At 34.1% G+C, this 19994-nt stretch overlaps 1 protein-coding gene across 1 annotated transcript in view; it reads right to left on the minus strand.

Moving 5' to 3' along the window:
* Window positions 1–15339, minus strand: part of LOC134851164 (neuropeptide receptor 15-like) — an 80685-nt gene extending 65346 nt beyond the window's left edge. Inside the window, exon 1 of the mRNA XM_063867131.1 lies at window positions 14327–15339. Coding sequence (XP_063723201.1) covers window positions 14327–14919 — 593 coding nt within the window. The 5' untranslated portion in view covers window positions 14920–15339. The remainder of the gene's footprint in view (window positions 1–14326) is intronic.
* Window positions 15340–19994: the final 4655 nt, after the last annotated feature.

Raw genomic sequence — 19994 nt, forward strand, 5'->3', positions numbered from 1 at the left:
CTGATGAATGTCTTTTGACAATACTACAAGGTTTCAAAATTTTTTTGAGCAATTTTATGATGTTTGGATGAAAATTTTTTGCTTTTTGTATTATAATTGACAACAAATTTAAAAAATGCCAACAGAATGTCTTACAGCATCTAACTAAAACTTTTTGCTACCAATAAATGAAGCCAAATGCTTGGGAACAATTTTCAAATATCCGTTTTTCAGTACTATGATTAATATAATACGTTTAAACTTACCATTGCAAATATGGTACAAGTTTAATGATTTTCCTTAGTATGCAAAATATTCAAAATGTGTAGCGAAAAAAAAAACTTCAAAGTTCCCAAATTTTGCGCATGATATCAAACAAGTATATAAAAAGTATATGAAAAAAAAACTGTTTCTGAGGAGATGACATCTAACTAAAACTTTTTGCTACCGATAAATCATGCCAAGTGCTTGGGAAAAGTTTTCAAAAAACAACTTTTCAGTTCTATGATTAATATAATACGTTTAAACTTACCATTGCGAATATGGTACAAGTTTAATGCTTCTCATTAGTATGCAAAATATTCAAAATGTGTAGCGAAAAAAAAAACTTCAAAGTTCCCAAATTTTGCGCATGATATCAAACAAGTATTTAAAAAGTATATGAAAAAAACCTGTTTCTGAGGAGTTGACATCACAACGAATAAAAAACTTGAATTTTCAAAAATAAGGGAAAAAGTTTCAACATAAAAAAGTTAAAGTTCCTTGCGAACTGTTTTTTTAACGACTGAGACCTAAACATGAATTACTGTTCACATGTTTACTTGGATGAACTAAAAAAAACACGTCAACTAATATACATTCATTTTTTTCTACAAATTACTCTGGCCACAACAGGCAACTTTTGTTTAAATTTTGACATTTATAAACATTTTTACTTTTAGGCACTACAAGCTTATAAAGTACGCTAGTGGTTTCACAAAAACCTTAAGCAGAATCAAAAAAATTAGGTTATTAGTTTTTTTCTAATCAAAAACAGAGGCTGAAAAAAATCAAGTTGGCTTGCGCCTGCCAGTTGAGAAAAATGTTGTCATTTTTTTTCTATCGGGTTTAGTTCGCCTGTGAGCCGATCGCGACCAACCGAAAGTCGTTTTCCCTCCGCTTTGTGCCGCTCGCAGATAAGTGTTATTCGTTCGTAAAATGTGTGATGCATCTGTTTGGCCTGCAAAAGCTGGAATAACTGTATTTTTTAAAATGGCGACAATTTTTAAATTGGCCAGTTTTTGTGGTAATAGACTAGAATTAATGAAATTCAGTCGTGTTACAACTCAATTTTGGCTGTAAGTTTTTTTGCTTTTTGAAACAAAATTGGCAACAAACAAAAAAAAAGTGTTAACAAAATGTTTCTAGCATCTAACTAAAAATTTTGCTACCAATTATTCATGCCGAATGCTTGGGAACAATTTTCAAAGAACAGTTTTTTAGTACTATGATTAATATACTACTTTTAAGTTTACCATTGCGAATATGGTACAAGTTTAATGGTTTTCATGAGTGTGCACAATATTCAAAACTTGTAGCGAAAAAAATTACTTCAAAGTTCCCAAACTATGCGCATGTTATCAAACAAGTATATGAAAAGTATATGACAGAAAAACCTGTTTCTGAGGAGTTGACATCACAACGAGTAAAAGCTTTGAATTTTCAAAAAAGAGAAAAAGTCTCAACATAAAAAAGTTACAGTTCCTTGCGAACTGTTTTTTTTATCTACTGAAACCTAAACGTGAATTACTGTTTACATGTTTTTTTGGATGAACTAAAAAAGAAACCTGTCAGCTAATATACATTCAATTTTTCCTACAAATTACTCTGGCAAGAACAGGTAACTTTTGTTTAAATTTTGAACTTTGTTTCAAAAAATCTCCTTTTATTCAGGTTGCGATTGTCTGGACATTCATAAACAGATTTACTTTTAGGCACTATAAGCTTATAAAGAACGCTAGTGGTTTCACTAAAACGTTAAGCAAAATCAATAAAAACAAGTCATTAGTTTTTTCTAATCAAAACCAGAGGCTGAAAAAAAATCAAGTTGGCTTGTGCCTGCCAGTTGAGAAAAAGGTTGTCTTTTTTTTCTGTCGGTTTAGTTTGCCTTTAAGCCGATTGCGACCAGCCGAGAGCCGTTTTCCCTCCGCTTTGCGCCGCTCGCGGATAAATATTATTCGTTCGTAAAAGTTGTGATGCATCTCTTTGGCCTGCAAAGGCTGGATTTACTGTACTTTCTTTAAAATGGCGACAGTCTTTAAAAAGGCCAATTTTTGTTGTCATAGACTAAAATTAATGAAATTCAGTCGTGTTACAATACACTTTTGGCTTTGAAAATTAGTTTTGAGACTATTATGAATATTCTATGAAATTCAAAATTAGAAATATCTGGGACGAACTTGAACTGATTGAAGTTCTCGAGGAAATACTAATAGCGATAATTAATTGGCGCCCGTCAATCAACTTTAACGAAAATTTTTTGAATATTCACTCATTTACAGGGTGTTACTGTGCATGAGGGTTTTTGAAAAATCTCTTTCTCTAAAGTTATTGAAGATATAAACTTGAAAACTTCTGTGAGCAGAATAAAGTGACAAATTACACAAAAAGTTCATTAAAGCTTCGAAAGTGTGATAAGAAAAGTTGAGGTTTTTGTGAAAAAGTTTGCATTCTAAGCGTAAAATTTTTTGAAAAAGTAAAACGAAAGCATTGACACCAGAAGCTAACATTATAGCAAACACTGGCAGGAAAACACAAAAACAGAGCCTCCAGAAATTAATACAATTATACAAAAATTGGAAAAAAAGACATTACCACATCAAAAAAGGCCCTCCAAAAACTCTGCAACTCCCTTTCAATCTAATTCTTGTGTATTTCAGTGAGCACCCAAAAAAAAATCTATCTGAAATGCGTCACATGCGTTGGGCTAGTCAGCCTCTGCTATCGGACTAATTTGTCTCAAAGTTCATAGATTTAAGACATACAAACCCGTGTTGGTCCATCAAATCAAGCAAAACACTCTGTCAGACAAAGACATATTTTGCATGTGATTCCATGCGAAATGTCTGTTTTTCCAGCGCAAATTGTAAGTCTTCATCAAAATGGCTCGTGCAAGTGACAAAGAGAACGAAAAATTAGGTCACGTGTTGGAGTTTTGAATGGTGACGTTATTGGGATTTCTGGTTCAAAATTCAACAAGGGTGACTAGTGTCTTTTGTTTAGCATGATTACTTGAAAATGCTTCAAAACACTGTTTTAACAATACAGCAAAAACATCGCGACTCTCGCCACATTTGATTTCAACAGGATAGAGCAACGTCGCACACCTCGGAATTGGTTTTGAGTTCGCCGTCTCGCTATTTTGGAAAAAGAGTGCTCAGTAGGCGTTCCATTGTGCCACGGTTGTTACAAAAAAACACTCAGCCCTCTGGACTAGGTGCTCTGGGGATTTGTGTCAGTTGAGGTTTTCCGAGGCACTCCACAGTCTTTGTAAAACCCCATGGCTTGTGTGGAGTGACTTTTCTCAGGCATCCAACAACAGAGAACGGAAAAATCCAAATTTAGATTTTTCAAATTTTGTTCAATTCAAGCGATGACAAAAATGCTAGTCATACTATTCTCATTTATGAGAAAAATGTTTATCAAACAATTCCATATTATTCATTAGAAGAAAAAAAATTGTACGAAAATACCATAAATAGCATTTTTTCCACTAATAGAATTGTATGACTGAAGTTTTTTGTAATTTTTGAAGTTGATTGACTAACATTTTCTCCAAAAGTGGAATTGTATGAGAAGAATTGTTTCCATTGATTGAAAAAAACTTTACGTCTTGCGTTAAAATTTCTATAACACAAGAATCAAAGTTTTCTCAGATGAGAAGACCAATACGTTAAACGGCAGCCTACGGATTTAGATATGCCAACTTAGTTGATCTAATGAAGACCACACATAATTAAAACAAAAAATAATCGCAATGATGAGGCCTCTATATTGATAAATTCAAAAGTTGAAAAAGTTACCCAATTTTTGGTATATTTATGTTTACATGTTATTATCTTACAACGAAAAAATCAAACTTTACAAAAAACTTTCTTTGTGATTTTTGATTCTTCTGTGTAAAAACTACGTTATATGCGCAAACTTAAAATTTTCGCATGAGCTTTTTTTCCGGAATATGTTTGTATGTTCATAAGACTGGTTTATCCACTAAAATGAGAAATTGGTACCCTCTAAAAGCTTTCCCTGAAGTCTGGAATTTTTGTGTCGGAAAATCTTTATCATACCGTTCTCATAAATGAAAACTGTTTAATAAGTTTTTTCCCATACCTTAAAAAATTAGTAATTTGACAGTCAAAAGTTCTCCCATTTTGGCAAAAAACCGCTATAAGTTTTTCAAAACTGCTTGAAAACAAACATGCAAAATTTCACACTTTTTGTTCTCATGAAAAAAAAAATGCTTATCAAACATGTTTGACAAGCATGATTTTTCTAAAATCTCAATTTATGAATTTGTTAAATTAGCATTTTTTGTATGGAATTCATCCTGGGTTGTTCGACCAGCTCAGCATCATAAATTGATATTTTGTTTGCGTTTTTTGATAAATGAAAACTTAGAACGCCAATTTTTTGGCCAACCAAGAAATTTAAGAAGGCCATGTTTTTTAGAATGCGATTCATTTTTTGGGGTTCCGTGACAGTCCCTCCGACTTCAGTTGTGTTCAGTTAAATTAAATTATGTTATTTTTTTAAATAAAAAAGAAACTATTTGGAATTTGTGTCTGTTGTTCCAATTCTTGATTTAGTTCCCTATACGGCTCAAGTTATAACACATTACTTGTTTTGATTGTTCAAAGTTTAAGTTTATCAAAGCTTTTCCTAGCAAAAACAATTTTATACCACTAAAAGGACAGCCGGATGCTTCAAGAGTATATGATTTTATCCTTCTCCTCTATTCAAATTGCGAATAAAAAATGACAATGTTTATCTTTTATTACAGTTGAGTGTACAAAAGAATCGGGTAAATTAATGCAGCTTTCTATCAATCACTATTTCTGCAAAAAAGATTCCCCTAAAACGAGATCTGACACCTAGGATAAAATTAATTAAGAAAATGTTTCCGCTGGATTGTTTTTGAGCTCTAGAGTTATGCAGGATATCTAGATTAAAAAAGACAGGAGTACGATATAGCACAGCATTAGGTGAAAGGTCATCATCCAATTATGCAGATAAGGATTATCATTTAATCTTCTTCTTGATTTTAGACACAGATAAATGAAATTACCTTTGTGAAGGGTACTCGAAGATTGATGATAATAAAGTGACAGCGTAAAAAAACTTCTAAAGTAATTCTTATTTCTGATAATTTATGTTATCTTATTTCTGGTTGTTATTGTAAAGTGTTTTGCTCAATTAGTGCATTTGATGAAATATCAGATTTACGAGGTGTGTTATTTAGTAACTTTAGGGAAGGACTGCATAAATAGAAGCAGCTCAAAGTCCCAAAAAAAGCATTTTTGTTGACCCAAACTGGTTGGAAGAACTTTTTTTCCGGCGCAATAATTTGTTTTAGGAGAGCTCAAAAAATCGTTTTATGTTGTTTTATAGAAAAATTGATCCCGTCTCTCGGCAAAATTTTTAGCTGAGCCCAGGGGCGGATCTAGGATTTTCTCGAGGGGGGGGGGGCGATTTTCGAAATTTTGTTGACCTTTTTTTTAGGCCGAACAAATTGATTTTCCGAGCTCTCACATAGCACTAAAAAGTTCCTGTTTTGGACAAAATTTTAAAAAAGCCAAGCAAAAATTAGAAACGAAACTTTGTTTTACAAAAAGGTAAACTAATAGCCTACAGCGGAACCTCTCGATTTGATAACCATAATAAATTGAGTGCATATACTTTTTTAATTTTTTCACAAATTGAAAAATGTTAAATTCTTGACATTTTTGATGTTTTTTTTCTGAGTTCTGCTTCTTGAGATTTATATTACGCATTCGCCTTTTCATGAGAGCACACACAATTTCTATGATTTTCAGATCTGGTCTATATAGAAGCCATTCTATGGTTTCAGCCAGTAGCGGGTTTAGGGAAGGGTAATTTGATTGATACTCACTGAGAGAAATCATGCTTTATTGTATGTTTTCAAATGTTTTTTCAGGGGATTGTTTTTTTAGGTAGAAACCAAAAGTATTGGTATCGTTGACTGAAGAATAAGAGAAAACCAAAGCAAGATTTGAATATTGAGTTCATATATCTACGGTGGTAAAACTTTCAACATCATAGATCTATGAACTGAGTATTCCGATCTTGCTCTGGTTTTTGCTTATTTTTCAGTCAATGAAACCAACAATTTTGGTTTCTACGTCAGAAAATGAAAAAAAAAAGAAAAACCCAATAAAACAAGATTTCTCTCAGTGAGTAAAAATTTAGATTTTTGAAACACCCCCAAAAAGTCAGAGTCTTTTCAGTCACTCTCTTTCTTATTGCAGTTATAGTATTTTACTATTACTAGTAAAATAATTTTGCCGTTCTGCTGAAAATGGCATCGTTAATTATCTATCCAGCTAAAATTGCCATTGAGCATTCATTGAACGAAAATCCGATAAACTTTTTTGATTTATTTTTCAGTGTGAACAAAGTAGCAGAAAATGAGCAGAGTAAATGATAAGTGGTAGAAAAGCAATTGTCCTAGTAAAGAATTGATCTATAGTCTTATTTTGAAAAACCGTCATATTATGTCTTAAGTCATTTTTGATAATCAGACCAATTATTTCAAAATTTTAATCAGAACGATTAAATTAATTGGAAAAAAAGCAGTTCTGTTGGCTAGTTTATTAAGCTGCTAGTTTATTATAAAGGTGTATAGCGTCTAATTTTATGTTCATAGAAAAATAGTTATCTGAAAAAAAATTGAAACAGTTGACTTTTTACTATATTTGAAAAAAACCGTGTTTACAGAAGTAAAAACAGAAAGTTTGAACAAAGTCAAATTTTCAATACTTGATTGGGTTTCTTTATAGCGTTTAACTATTCGAGTCTTATGCACTAAACGGCCCTAAATCAATTTTTCTACATCGTAAGCTGGAAAATATGGGATAAAATTTGATTGGGTAATTTTAGCCAATCAAATTCAAGTTACACGGTCAGGCTTTCCGATCAATTTTTTTAGCAGATAAAAATATTAGCCGAAATTGCCAAAAAGGTGGAACTTTGAGTCAAATTATCAAATTAATTTTAAGTCACTTGTGAAACTTTTCCCAGGCAAGCAAAAATCAGTAAAATGGCTTGACAAAACAAAATTCAATTTTCTTCATCATTTCGGCTAATAATTTTATCGGCTTGGAATTTCAATTGAAATGGCAGAAAATATCGATGGAACTTGATTGGTTAATTAGCCAATCAAATTCATCCACGATAATTTCAGTGCAAGAGATGTAGATTTAATGAATTTGGACCGTTTAGTGCATAAGACCCAACTATTCGGCTAACAGTAGCTCTGGAGACCCCAAGGTGCTTCGAAATAACTGATATGGAGTAACCGCGGCGTGACTTGGATGCGATCAAAATTCGCAAATTTAATGGGGTGTAGTGTACATGACCCCCTGAAAATCGTTGTATGTATAACTTAGCGATGTTTCCTTAAGTTGCTAGCAGAATAGGTGACACTCGACTAAAAAAACGCGTTTTGGCATTTCAATTCTTTAAATAGCAGTCAACACCGTCCTTTCATGATCGCTGTTCATTTTGTCAGCTGTCTCAATCTTTATAATGTCCCACGTTTCGCCCCACACACATTTCGCCCCTCTTAATTCTAATGGCACATTTCGCCCCTCATAAATTACTGGCACATTTCGCCCCTAAAATGTACATTAAGAAGCGGCGTTAATTAACTGTGTAATAAGTAAGGGGCGAAACGTGCGAGGACGAAATGTGTGAAATCATTACGCGAGAAATATGTGAGGGGCGAAATGTGCCCCTAGATTTAAGAGGGGCAAAACGTGTGAGGGGCGAAATGTGTGAATGCCCAATCTTTATTTACATGACTGTAGTCTTCAGCATTTGTGAAAGTTAGAACTTATCTTTCCAATCGCGTTTGACTGCCAGTTTTTGCTTAAACTAGGAATGCGGCAATAGGAATCCAAAGTTGCACAGAATTTCAATTTTCATGATTTTTCAAGCAAACATATTCTAGAACGTTATTGTTGAAAAAAACTATTTATAGTGGAAGGTTATGAAATGTCATGCGCCTTCCAGCCAAATAAGATTGACCTGAGTTTTTGCAAGTTTTGATGGCTAATTAAGAACTTGAAGAAACAATAAAACTCTCAGCATGAGCTTGAAATAACAAGGTCATTTTGGGGGCACGCCAACTTCATTTTGACGCTTCATTGAAAACGGTTCGAATTTACTTGAAAGTGAAAGCGAAAACAATTACGAGTGAAATCAAATGTCAAAAAACATTTGCTTAAGACCCAAACATGTCGTTTGACTATTGAAGTTTCAGCGGAACAGGCTTTTGGTTTTTGAACAACGAGAACTGGAAAACTACAACGTTTTCCCTTTGAAGTCGGCTATAATGGTAGTGAAGGGCTTGTTAATGAGATCATTTCAAAACACAGGTGTGATATGTAGCAATAAATCAGGAATTGATTTATAGGCTTGTCTCAGTCAAAACAAAAACACAGGCTCAAAACATTTGCAGACAGCTTTTATGCACAAAGCCACTAGGTGCTGAAATTGCAGGATCAACCGTCGGTTCAATTTTAATAATATCTATCTTGAGTCATAGTCTAAAGAGCACTTCAATGCCAAAAACTTTCATAATGATAATTTTGTGGGCGCGCATTTCTATGAATTGCAAATTCTTTTTACTTCAAAAATAAAACATTCTTAGGGGGGAGGGGGAAGGGGGCTCCTTGGAAGGGGTCATTGGTGCAAAAGATAACACTGTCGGTCCAAACTGCATTCTTCCAGACTAAGAAAACTTGAAAGAGTTTATAATTCAATAGCGGTTCTCATTTTTTAAATCTAAAACTGCTGAATTTAGGTTCAAAGGGCGGTAGTAAAATGTAGGATGTTGCCTTGTTGGACCTTTAATTGGGGTAAGGATGGATTAGTTTATCCCGCACTGAAGTTCCATGGGTGATATTCAAGAAAACTGAGTTTTATTATCTTGTTTCACAGAAACCTTTAAATGATTGTAGCGCATGGATTAATACTCGATTATAGTTTTAACAAACCAAAAACTTTAAAAAATGAATATAATGGAATTGTTTATGAATATATTATCCGTTATTATCAATTTGTTTTCGTGAATCTCCAGTGAAGGATTAACTCGATAAGAATTACATGAAAAAATTTTCAAGAAAATGACAAAAAATCTAAAATACTACTTTTTTCAGATTTAGAAATTTTGCTGCTTCTTTTAGTAATTTTTTAGCAGTAAACTATATATCCATAGAGAACTTTTTCAAGCTGGTTGATTTGAATAATAGGAAATTGTTGCTATAAAAATGCTGAAACAGTTTTTTGATCTTAAGCACAACCAGCACTCGATTATATTGTCATTCTATTTATAGTCAGTATCTAAAAAATTACGAAAATAATTGATTATAATCCATCAAAAATGGATTATAATGCACTATTTTTTTTATCAATATAATCCATTATAATCGATTATAATCCTTTAAAAATGGATTTTATTTCTTATATTTTTTATGCCAATATAATCCCTTATAATCGGTTATAATCAAAAACAATGGACTTTTTCGAGAGGTGAGTCATGAAATCTGCAAATTTTTCTCAAAGTTATCGCATTTCCTGTTTAGTGCAGTTGCTACGTATTAGGTTTCATAAAATTTTAAATTTCACTTTTCAATTTTTATAATAATTTTTGTCTTATATACCCCGTTTACCCCCTCCCCTGTTACCCCTCCCCCCTCCCCTCCCCCCAATTTAACCCTCCCCAATTTACCCCCCCATCTTAGTTTAAACCCCCCCCCCCCCATTTACTGAACGTCGGGTCGGGAGGGGGAGGGGTAAAAATGTGGGGGGAGGGTGACCTGAACAACTGAGTATACTCCCTCCCCCGTCCTCGTTCAAAATGGTAAACAAACTAGGGGTGGGGGGGGGGGGGTAATGGGTAAACTTTAAACTTGAGGAGATAAACTTTAGTAAACATGGGGGTGGGCGTAGGAATAAACGTAGGGGAGTGGGGGGAGGGGTTTGGCCAAATGCGGATGGGGGGCAAAGTGTGTGTGTGTGTGTGTGTGTGTGTGTTTGTGTGTGTGTGTGTGGGGGGGGGGGGGGGTTAATTCGAGTAGGTTTAGATTGCGAGTAGACCGTGAGTAACGCAGAAATGTTGCAAGTTTTGCAAATGATTTTGCAAAAAAATGTATAGATTATAATCCGTTATAATCTTTTATAATGGATTTTAAATGGTTTATAAACCATTATAAAGGATTTTAAATAGAGTATAATCCATTATAATGGATTTTAATGGATTGTTTTTTACAAAAATAATCGATTAAAAAGACAATATAATCGATTTCGTGGTCTAAATTTGCAACAATAATGAATTATAATCACAAGATTTTAGACAACAATTTTCCATAATAATCGATTGTTATCCATGGAACTCCGGTGCGGGAAAACTCTAACTCCAATTGTCCTAAGTGATTTGCATCAAATTGATTTCACTTGTCATTTGACATTTAAAAACGCCAGTGTTTTGCTTGTTGTCTGTTCAGCTCAAATACAGTTGCGACCGTAACCCCCTAGCTTCCTCATGGATTTGGCCCTTGCAACACTGAAAAGGTCTCTTTAGCACTATTTCAAGACATTTTTTGGTCAGCAAACCAAAAAATATCTGAAAGCAGCACTAACGCTTAAACACGATAAACATTCAGGGAAAACGTAGGCTTAGAAAATCAAAATAAATCCTCACCAAACGAAAGATTGAGTCAGTTTTTGCTTAATTTGTTGAAAAGTGTGCCTTTAAAAGTTTTAGCAAAACTGGGCATTCAGAGTGCATTGGGTAAGCTAGAAAAAAAAACTTTTCTGACTTAGTTTGGCCAGCCTAATGCAAAGGCCGACAAAATTATAGGAATCGGTCAATTTTGTAATAAAATTCTAAAAAGACAATTCGAAATCATAATTTTTTTGCTTATCATCTTATAGCATCTGTTCTTTTTATGTGCATTTTAAATTTTTCCAGTTAAAAAGACATGGCTATAATTACAAAATTGATTGCAAAGGTAAAGGTATTCAGCAGTAGAAGTCAGAAAAAAGTGAAGTTATTCTATATTTTGGTTGTAAATTGATTGGAGTTGATATAATTACTCCTAATTTTTAATGCAGATTGACAGGAAATGTTATAAGATAAGTTTAGAAAGTATATCTGAACAGAAACGGTAAGATGAAGTTGACATTCACAAATTGGTAACCCAAGTTATATCTAGGTTAACATCCGCGTCGAGTTGATATGGTCTTGGTACAATTAACATTTATTTTTAATGGGCATGAAAAACAAATAGTATAATTCATCCATGTGCCTGATAACTTCTCGGAAATAGTTAGAACAATAGCGTTCAAGCGTTCTTTTAATTAGCGTTCTGAAACAGCTAAAGAACTCTTTCATATTGAACTAATTGATAGTGCTAGCATTTGACAAAAACCTTGTCCAGCGGCCTTGATATGTCTCAAGCGCGTCCAGACAATTCAGCCGATTTGAAATTCAGAAAATTCAGCCGAAATTATGCAGACAATTCAGCCAAAGACAATTCAGCCAATAATAGTGACCACCGCAGTCGCGCCAACGTGCGAGCTTGCCAACAGAGGGTAGAACTCTTACGAAATTTAGAGCCGGTGACCTTAAACTGAGAAATAACTCCAATTACCATTTTTTTCCCTAATCTAGCGTTTTGTAAAACTGGCTGAATTGTCTCAGGCTTAATTGTCTTCAGATTTCTGGCTGAATTGTCTGAATTTCAAATTGGCTGAATTGTCTTTGGCCGAATTGTCTGTGCGCCGTCTCAAGCGTGCACTATCAATTCAGTGCAACTTAAATGAGTGCTCTAACTATTACTTGGGCTACTTTTTTGTTTTTCGCTGTTTTCATTGAGCACGTTTCTTGACAAGAGGCCGGGATAAGTGCGCCAAAATCTTAAAATAAAATATAAAATAAAATAGTGTGATCTAACATGTGACAGTTTTTATTCCGACCTTTTTAAAAACGTGGAGAAACTCTGTATTCGGGTGTTTTATTTTTTAAATTTTTTGCCACTCAAAATCAAGTTCTAAAAACAATATCATGAAATTGGATTAAATTATACATCATATTAAAATTTTCCAGTTGTGATTGGAACAGCATAAAAATTTTTGAAACTTTTTTCTTAGTGTCCAGGAAAAACCGGTTGGAAATTTTCGAGTTTGGTATAATTTTGAGCAATTAAAGCCAACAAGCAGGCGTATAATAGAAGAATAAACCATGAAAATTTAGTAAGTTTTTTTCAATTTTTTTTCTACCGCCATTTTTTAAATCAAAAAAACTTAACAGCAAACAATAACCGCAAAAAAAAATTTCTATTTATTTTTAAGCAAATTCGTCAGTCGCTTTTTTTACAACATAAGAGCCAAAATGTTTTGCTTGATTTTCTGAATCAAATGTACAATTCGCGTTTAAATTATGATTTCAAAACTCACAAATTGGGTGACAGACATTTGGTAATGATGTTGAATAATTATACTCTGATAGTCACCTAACCTAACGTTTTAATCACTTTTTGGAAAGTTAAACTATAGTTTGAAATAAATTTTGCGGCAAGTTTTCACGAAGTAAATTTTTACAGCTAGTTTTAACCCACAACTGAAACTGTTTGAATGAGTGGAAATCGTACTCAACTAATATTTTCAGCCGTTGAAAGCATACTCCGATAGAAAATTTTGGATTTTTTGGGTTGAAAGTTGTGGGTTGAAATTTGACAACAGTGCATTTTGATATAACATTCTTGACAACAGTGCATTCTTATGTAATAGTTTACATAATCTACACACTCTTAGTTCAAACCAACCGCAAAATAAGCTGTTTGAGCTATCGCGCAGTAATCATGTGGTCAACCGACAACCAATCAATTCAAAATCATTTGTCAAACCTCAGCTGAAAAGGCAAACTCAAAAGCACTGAATCAAGAGTAGATCACTAAGATAAGGCCCAATCAACGAGTTGGATTTTTTCATCTTCCTTATTTTTGAACAAGATCAGAAGACAAAGCTTGATATGGTACAATGTACTATCGTTAGTTGTGCGTGAAAGGGCATTTCGTCGTCTACGTCTCGCTATCGATTCAAAAAGGGTCAATTTAAAACTCAAACCCTTATAACGAGCTGTTTTATGGCGTGGTCAAGACATGGCGTGAAACGGTAGCATTTTTCCTCCTTTGGCAGATCAGGGAGGGATCTAAGATTTTCTCGAGAAAGAAGGCCATCCAAATTGTTTTTTCAAGCTCTGCCAAATCACCTTAAAGAAATTTTTGGTCAAGTTTTCTGCGCCGCTGGAAAATTTTTGAAAAACAGGCCAAAAGAACGTTTTCAGGCACTTTTTTGAAAATGTTGGCCCAAAAAATCGCGTTGTTTCCGCGCTCCTCATTGATTTCAGAAAAATTTGGCGCCTTAGGTGCCTTTTATAAAATTTAGGGTCAGTTAGCCAAGTTTTTTGGATACCTCAAAAGAGAACAAAGGGGTTACCCTTTAGGTCGGCCGGGTGTCGAATCCCTGAGGGAGGAGGCACCCCGCTCCCCGCCAAATCATCCGCCCCTGGTTGGCAGTACGATATCAATGGGCATGATTTATATCACAGTGTGTCACATTTTCAAACAACCTTCATTGTCCTTTTTTTGATCGAAGATTAAAGGGGTCGGCTCGACTATGGGCAGTCACTTATAACCAAAATAACCACTCTTGATGCAAGCTACCAAAGAATCAGTTGTTTCAGCTATCGCGAAGTAATCACATATAAAGTTCACTGAAACACTACTTTTGTTTGCAGTAATTGGATGTCGGCAATTGATGTGAAAAAAAAACAACCACAATCAATAGTGCCTCCTTGGAATCGGTGCTTATGTCAATAACAAAAAGGATCTGAAATTTTTGTTTCTTACTACTTTCTTTTCGCTTCTTTTTTTTGGAGTGAACTGTCTTTCTCTTAGCACATTTAAGAAATGATTCATAAAACTTCCCTATTTAATCTCGATTTCTAATGAAAAAAGTTTTTGTTAATTAGTTTTAAAAAGATTGAGCGTTTAAAAGGTCTTACATGTTGAATTGTTGGGTGGTGATGTCTGAGTAGCAGAAGTTATGGTAGCAGGTACCTTCCTGGGAGGGCACTGAAATCACAAAACTCTTCAGGAAGTCGAACACTCCGAACCCACAGCACACCATCCAAGTCAACCCCATCAACCCCAGTGCGTACGAGCGGGGAATTTTAGCCCGAAAGGGTCTCAAAACCCCCACAAGTCTGTCAACCGCTATCACCACATTGGTGTAACTGGCCACAGCTGGCACTATTTTGTTCAGCGATTTGGCCAGTTGACAGGGCAAATCGGGTAAGAAATCAAAAGACAGGATCCATTTTTTATCGAAAATCAAAACTGAAGCCATAGGTGGCATTCCTACAGTAGCTTGCACTATGTCGCAAAGTGCTAAATTAATGATAAAAATGTTGCAGTAAACTTTGCGCATTTCTCGGTCGGTTAAAATGGTTTTTATAACTACGAAATTGCCGACCACGGAAACTAAAACAATTAATAGAAAACCTAGAAATTGGCAGAATTTAAAAAAACCTAGAATTTCTGATATAAAGTCGGTACACATTGACAAAGAGTCGTTCCCAAATAAAAACTCCGTCATTTTCAAAATTTTTAATGAAATTAACAAAGTGAGCTAAACAAAAATTTCGGTATATTGCATTACATATAATTTCAGTTATATGAATTTTTCCTAGCAATAAATATTATTAATTTGATCGAAAATAGCGTAAAGAAATTTAGATAACGGCTTTTTTCGAAGCCTAAATGAAGTATGCTATAGTAAACTGAGTTCTTTAAAGTATCAAACTAAGGAAACATTCAACACCAAAATAACGAAATTTTATACTGTAATGATGTTCAACTACGGAACAAATCATCTCGCCAAGAAGTGTTTTTTTTTAAATTTTCTAGCTAGTATGTGTACTATTAAGGTTCACGCAGACTTTTTCCGTTGACTTCTGTTTTATTTTCTCTTATTTGCAATTGTTACCATTTAAACTGAATATTTCGTAGCAACCAATCAGAATCAAGCAATCTAGAGTAAATGAAATAAGGAGAGAAGAGTTTTAGAGACAGTCAAGGTATGGAGGTATGAAGTAAATGGTATATTTTGGGGAAAGAGTCTTGGTGCGGGCACTTTTCCAATTACTGGGACCATTTATTAAATGCTGACTTAGTCTCTCATTTAATAACACTTATCCCAACTATCAATCGCTAAAATCAAGTCAGTTTTAATCAGAAAATTGTCCCAGCGGAAAAATGCAATTTCTTTACAGACAAAAATAGCAGTCAGAAATCAGATTGTCTCATAGGCTGGTTATTCAATTCTTCTTAGTTTTTCAATTTTTTGTAAAAATAATTTCTCAAAGTGAACCTGTTAAGGTCAAATGTGGACTGAACTGATTGTTTCGGTTTTGCTGCCCATTCTACAAAAATTTTATTCCAACCTAAACCAACCGAGCAAGGATTGGATTTTTTGTTTTTACCTTTTTTGTTCTCCCGCTTTTTTCATTTTTTGATTTTAACGGAATTTTTGAAGCACATTTTGCAATACCACAAAATTAAATTTTCGTCTTTTCATGTCGCGCTCTCCTCCCTTCCCCCCCCCCCCCTTGAAATTAGTTTATATTGGCACTAAAAGCTCCTGAAATAAATTCAGAGTCGATCAGCCGACAATGAATGCCCTGAAATAGCACCAAAAGAGGGACCCTCTGAGTAGTCAGAATGGCCACTTTCCTAATGGGGACCCCTCCCAAAACCCACTGACCCAGGGTAAAACAAAGTTTGAGGAAGTCTATCCGTGCTAAAGCTTGAAAAAGCGGCATTTTCGGCGTAAATAAGCCTGATCGGTGAATGCGCTTTGAATGATCCGTAAAAAAGAGCCAAATTTTTGCGAATCTCATCTTTTTGAGGTTTCTTCCACGGATCAAATACTTCAATTCTGGCCATGTACAGAAACAAGTCTGAAAACCCACTTGTTTTGTACATCTTTCTCTTAAAAGAACCCGTAAATACAGAAAACGCACCATTCATTCGAAACAAGGGAAAATTGACAAAATATCTACATCGTACTAAGAGCCAATGAAGGATTTTCTCGCGGTGGGAGATTTAGAAAAAAGCTTTTGTCAATTTTTGTAGGTCGACCGATTTGATTTTCTGAACTCTACCAAATTACTAAAATTACTATAAAGACTCTATTTCGACTAAATTTTCTGCATCATAAGCAAATCTTCTGCAGCGCGTTTTTCGGCATTACCCCCCCCCCTCTCCTAATTCAAAATTAGTACATATTGGCTTACATATTCTATATCAGCTAGTTCAAGTTTAGTGTCCAGCATAGATTCCGCTGGAGCCACAAATTAATGCATGAGCAAAAAAACCATTGATTTTGCGAAATGATTTTTAAAAAAGAACATTTGCACCCCCGTTTTTTCGCTTGAGAAAAATGTATGGAGGTTTTTTTTAAAATTCATTTCAAAAACTATTCATATTTGGTGAATAAATTTACTTGCTTCTATCGTTAAGTCAAAAAGTTTTAGTCAAAGAAAGGAATTCGAATAGAAACAACATAAGAATAGGATGTTGAGCTATCACGCAGTAATCATGTGGTCAACCGACAACGAATCATTTCAAAATCATTTGTCAAATCTCAGCTGAAAAGGCAAACTCAAAAGCACTGAATCAAGAGTAGATCACTAAGATAAGGCCCAATCAACGAGTTGGATTTTTTCATCTTCCTTATTTTTGAACAAGATCAGAAGACAAAGCTTGATATGGTACAATGTACTATCGTTAGTTGTGCGTGAAAGGGCATTTCGTCGTCTACGTCTCGCTATCGATTCAAAAAGGGTCAATTTAAAACTCAAACCCTTACAACGAGCTGTTTTATGGCGTGGTCAAGACATGGCGTGAAACGGTAGCATTTTTCCTCCTTTGGCAGATCAGGGAGGGATCTAAGATTTTCTCGAGGGGGGTGGGGATTTTCAAAGAAAACCCAAAAGTTTTGTCAACTAAATTGATTTTCCAAGCTCTCTAAAACCCCCATAAAGATTTTTTCGTCCAAATTTTCTACGCCACTGTCAAATTTTTGAAAAACAGGCCAAAAAGGGCGTTTTTAGCACTTTTTTGAAAACTATGACAGAAAAATTGCGCGCGCTCTTCAACTTATATTATATTGGCAACTTAGGTGCCTTTAGGAAAATTTTAGGGTCAGTCAAACAAAATTGAATATCCTAAATTATCACAAAGGTTGACCTTTTGGTTCAGGAGAGGGTCAAATATCCTAACAAAGTGGCGTCCGCCTCCATCCGCCCAACCCCCCAAATCCGCTATTGATTGTACTAAATCCAAAAATTAGTATATTTCATTGGACTTATTTATCTCTCACTTGAGGAAGTCATCAGATATTGCATGAAAACTGTATTTTTTCCTTCATTTTTGTCATAGTCCTAGCATGTTGATTTGCTTATCTTAGAGTTGTCGTTCTATTTTTAAATCTTCTGCTGTTTTTTAATAAATTATTCGTTTTGCCTCGTCGTTCTTTTTGTCTCTTGATTTTTGAATAAACACGCTCTGTTTTATAGAGTTTGATTAACCATTCATTCAAATAAAGTTAGCCCATCAGTCAGCCATCCTGATGATTTTTGTTGTACCTGATTTTGCGTGGAAAACAAAAATTAAAAGTGAAAAAAGGAAACTCACCCAAATACAAAAATCCTCCACATTTTTCAATTGTTCGGAACAACAAACTGATTCTGTTAGCGTCTAGCAAGGTAAAAATTAGTTTTTGAGCCAAAACAAATCACTTTTAATTGATAATAGCACAATAACTATCACATATTGTTTATTCCATATTTGAGGAAAACTTTTTTCATAAATTTCAAAAATTTTAAGCAATTTCAATATGCTATAAGAAAACTCGGTCAGAAATGACTACCTAAAAGCTGAAATGTAACCCAAGTTTAGCTTGCTTTCTTTTCGGATATCAAAAAAAATAGATGATGCTTCATGCTTCCTTATTCGAATTGGATTCAGTCAACTAATGTATTGTTTTATTATCATAGTTCAGAAATATTCATGTCAAAAGTATTCTCAAAAATTTTCAAGTAATTCCATGATTCCATGAAGTTTTTTAGTAAAGTTTATGATGATTACAAATAATTATACCAAGTATTAACTCAGTATTTTTGGTTACTCAGTCAAAAAAGTTTTACGGGAGGGGGGAGGCTGACGCTCTCCCCCCTCCAAAGGGTCAATCTTTGGTAATATGTTCTGAAAAATTTGTCTTCGCTGATCACCTTAGAGTTTTCATTTGGAACATTTGGCACTAATATACTTTAATTTTGAAAGGGAGCGCGCGACAAAAAAGAGGGATTTTTTTGGGCCAAACTCCTGCAAGAAAACCTTAAAGTTGTCATTTTTGCCTTATTTTTCTAAAGCTTTGCCTGTGGGGCAAAATTTTTGGCAAAAAGCGATTTTCATGGTGATTTGGGAGAGCTTGAAAATTTCACTAGGATGACCTATAAAAAGGTCGACGGAATGTTCTTTTCTTTGAAAAACCGATCTCCCATCTCGAGAAAATTCTAGATCCACTCTTGATTACAAATGATTTCTTTGTGCTATTTCCAAGAAAAAAAATTTCAATATGTAAGAGCTTATGCCATCAATTGTTCTTCTTCCTTAATTTACAAAAAAAAATTGTTTAGAGCTTTTTAGTTCAAGTTTAGAGCTTCAAGTTCCTGGCATAGCTAAATATTTATGGGTACCATTTTAATAGTTCATTTTTATTTCACATGCATTTTGCTGTAATGCCAAAATTATATTTTAAAAAATCAATACTGAAGCAATTTCTATCCTAAAAACTTTAAAAGAAATCTTAAGGAGAACGAAAGTTTTTTGTGTCATATTAATTCATAGTGCTTTTTTGGCTTTTCGAACCAATTTGAACTTTTTGTTTCAAAATTCAACATAAAATGATCTGTCATTCATGCAGTTAGGCAAATGATCGTTTTCAATTTAGCAATTGTTCTTCCAAAAAAATATAGATTCTAAAGATATAGAAAGATACAGAAAAAAGATATAGATTTAAAGATATAGATTCAAAGATGTTTTAGTATTTATTGCAAAAAATATTTTTCAGTTTCTGTTTTTTTTTTAAATTAATGTTGCACATATAAATGAATTGACAAAGTTTTTTCACGAATTATAAGATTATTTCATATCACACCATTTCGAACCTATTGAAATGTTAGTGACATCTTTTAAACAAACCGTATTTTCAATTGAACGTCAAGAAATAAATCATGCTCCAATGTGTGTTCATAAATTCATTTGAAATTGTGAAATTCCATTTGAATCACGCTCAAAATGGCCAAATATAAAACAAACAATTTTTTAAACGAATCGCATGCGCGTGGAGAAGATTATATTGCTTTGACCGACTGTTTAGGAAGAAATTGGAACACTACGTATACAATTGATCGACTTGGGAGATATAAAAATTTGCGAAAAGGTGGATCATACAATCGAAAAATTGACAAAGAAGTTATTTTGGGCGCTATTGACATTCTGGAGGGCAATCCACTGATGACATTGCAGCTAGTGAATTTTGCGTTAAGAGCGCACTTATCCCAAAAACCCCATTTTACCCAACAAGATTCTGAGGAGGCTCCCAAA

This window comes from Symsagittifera roscoffensis, chromosome 7 (assembly GCF_963678635.1).
Source record: "Symsagittifera roscoffensis chromosome 7, txSymRosc1.1, whole genome shotgun sequence".
Taxonomy (NCBI): domain Eukaryota; kingdom Metazoa; phylum Xenacoelomorpha; order Acoela; family Convolutidae; genus Symsagittifera; species Symsagittifera roscoffensis.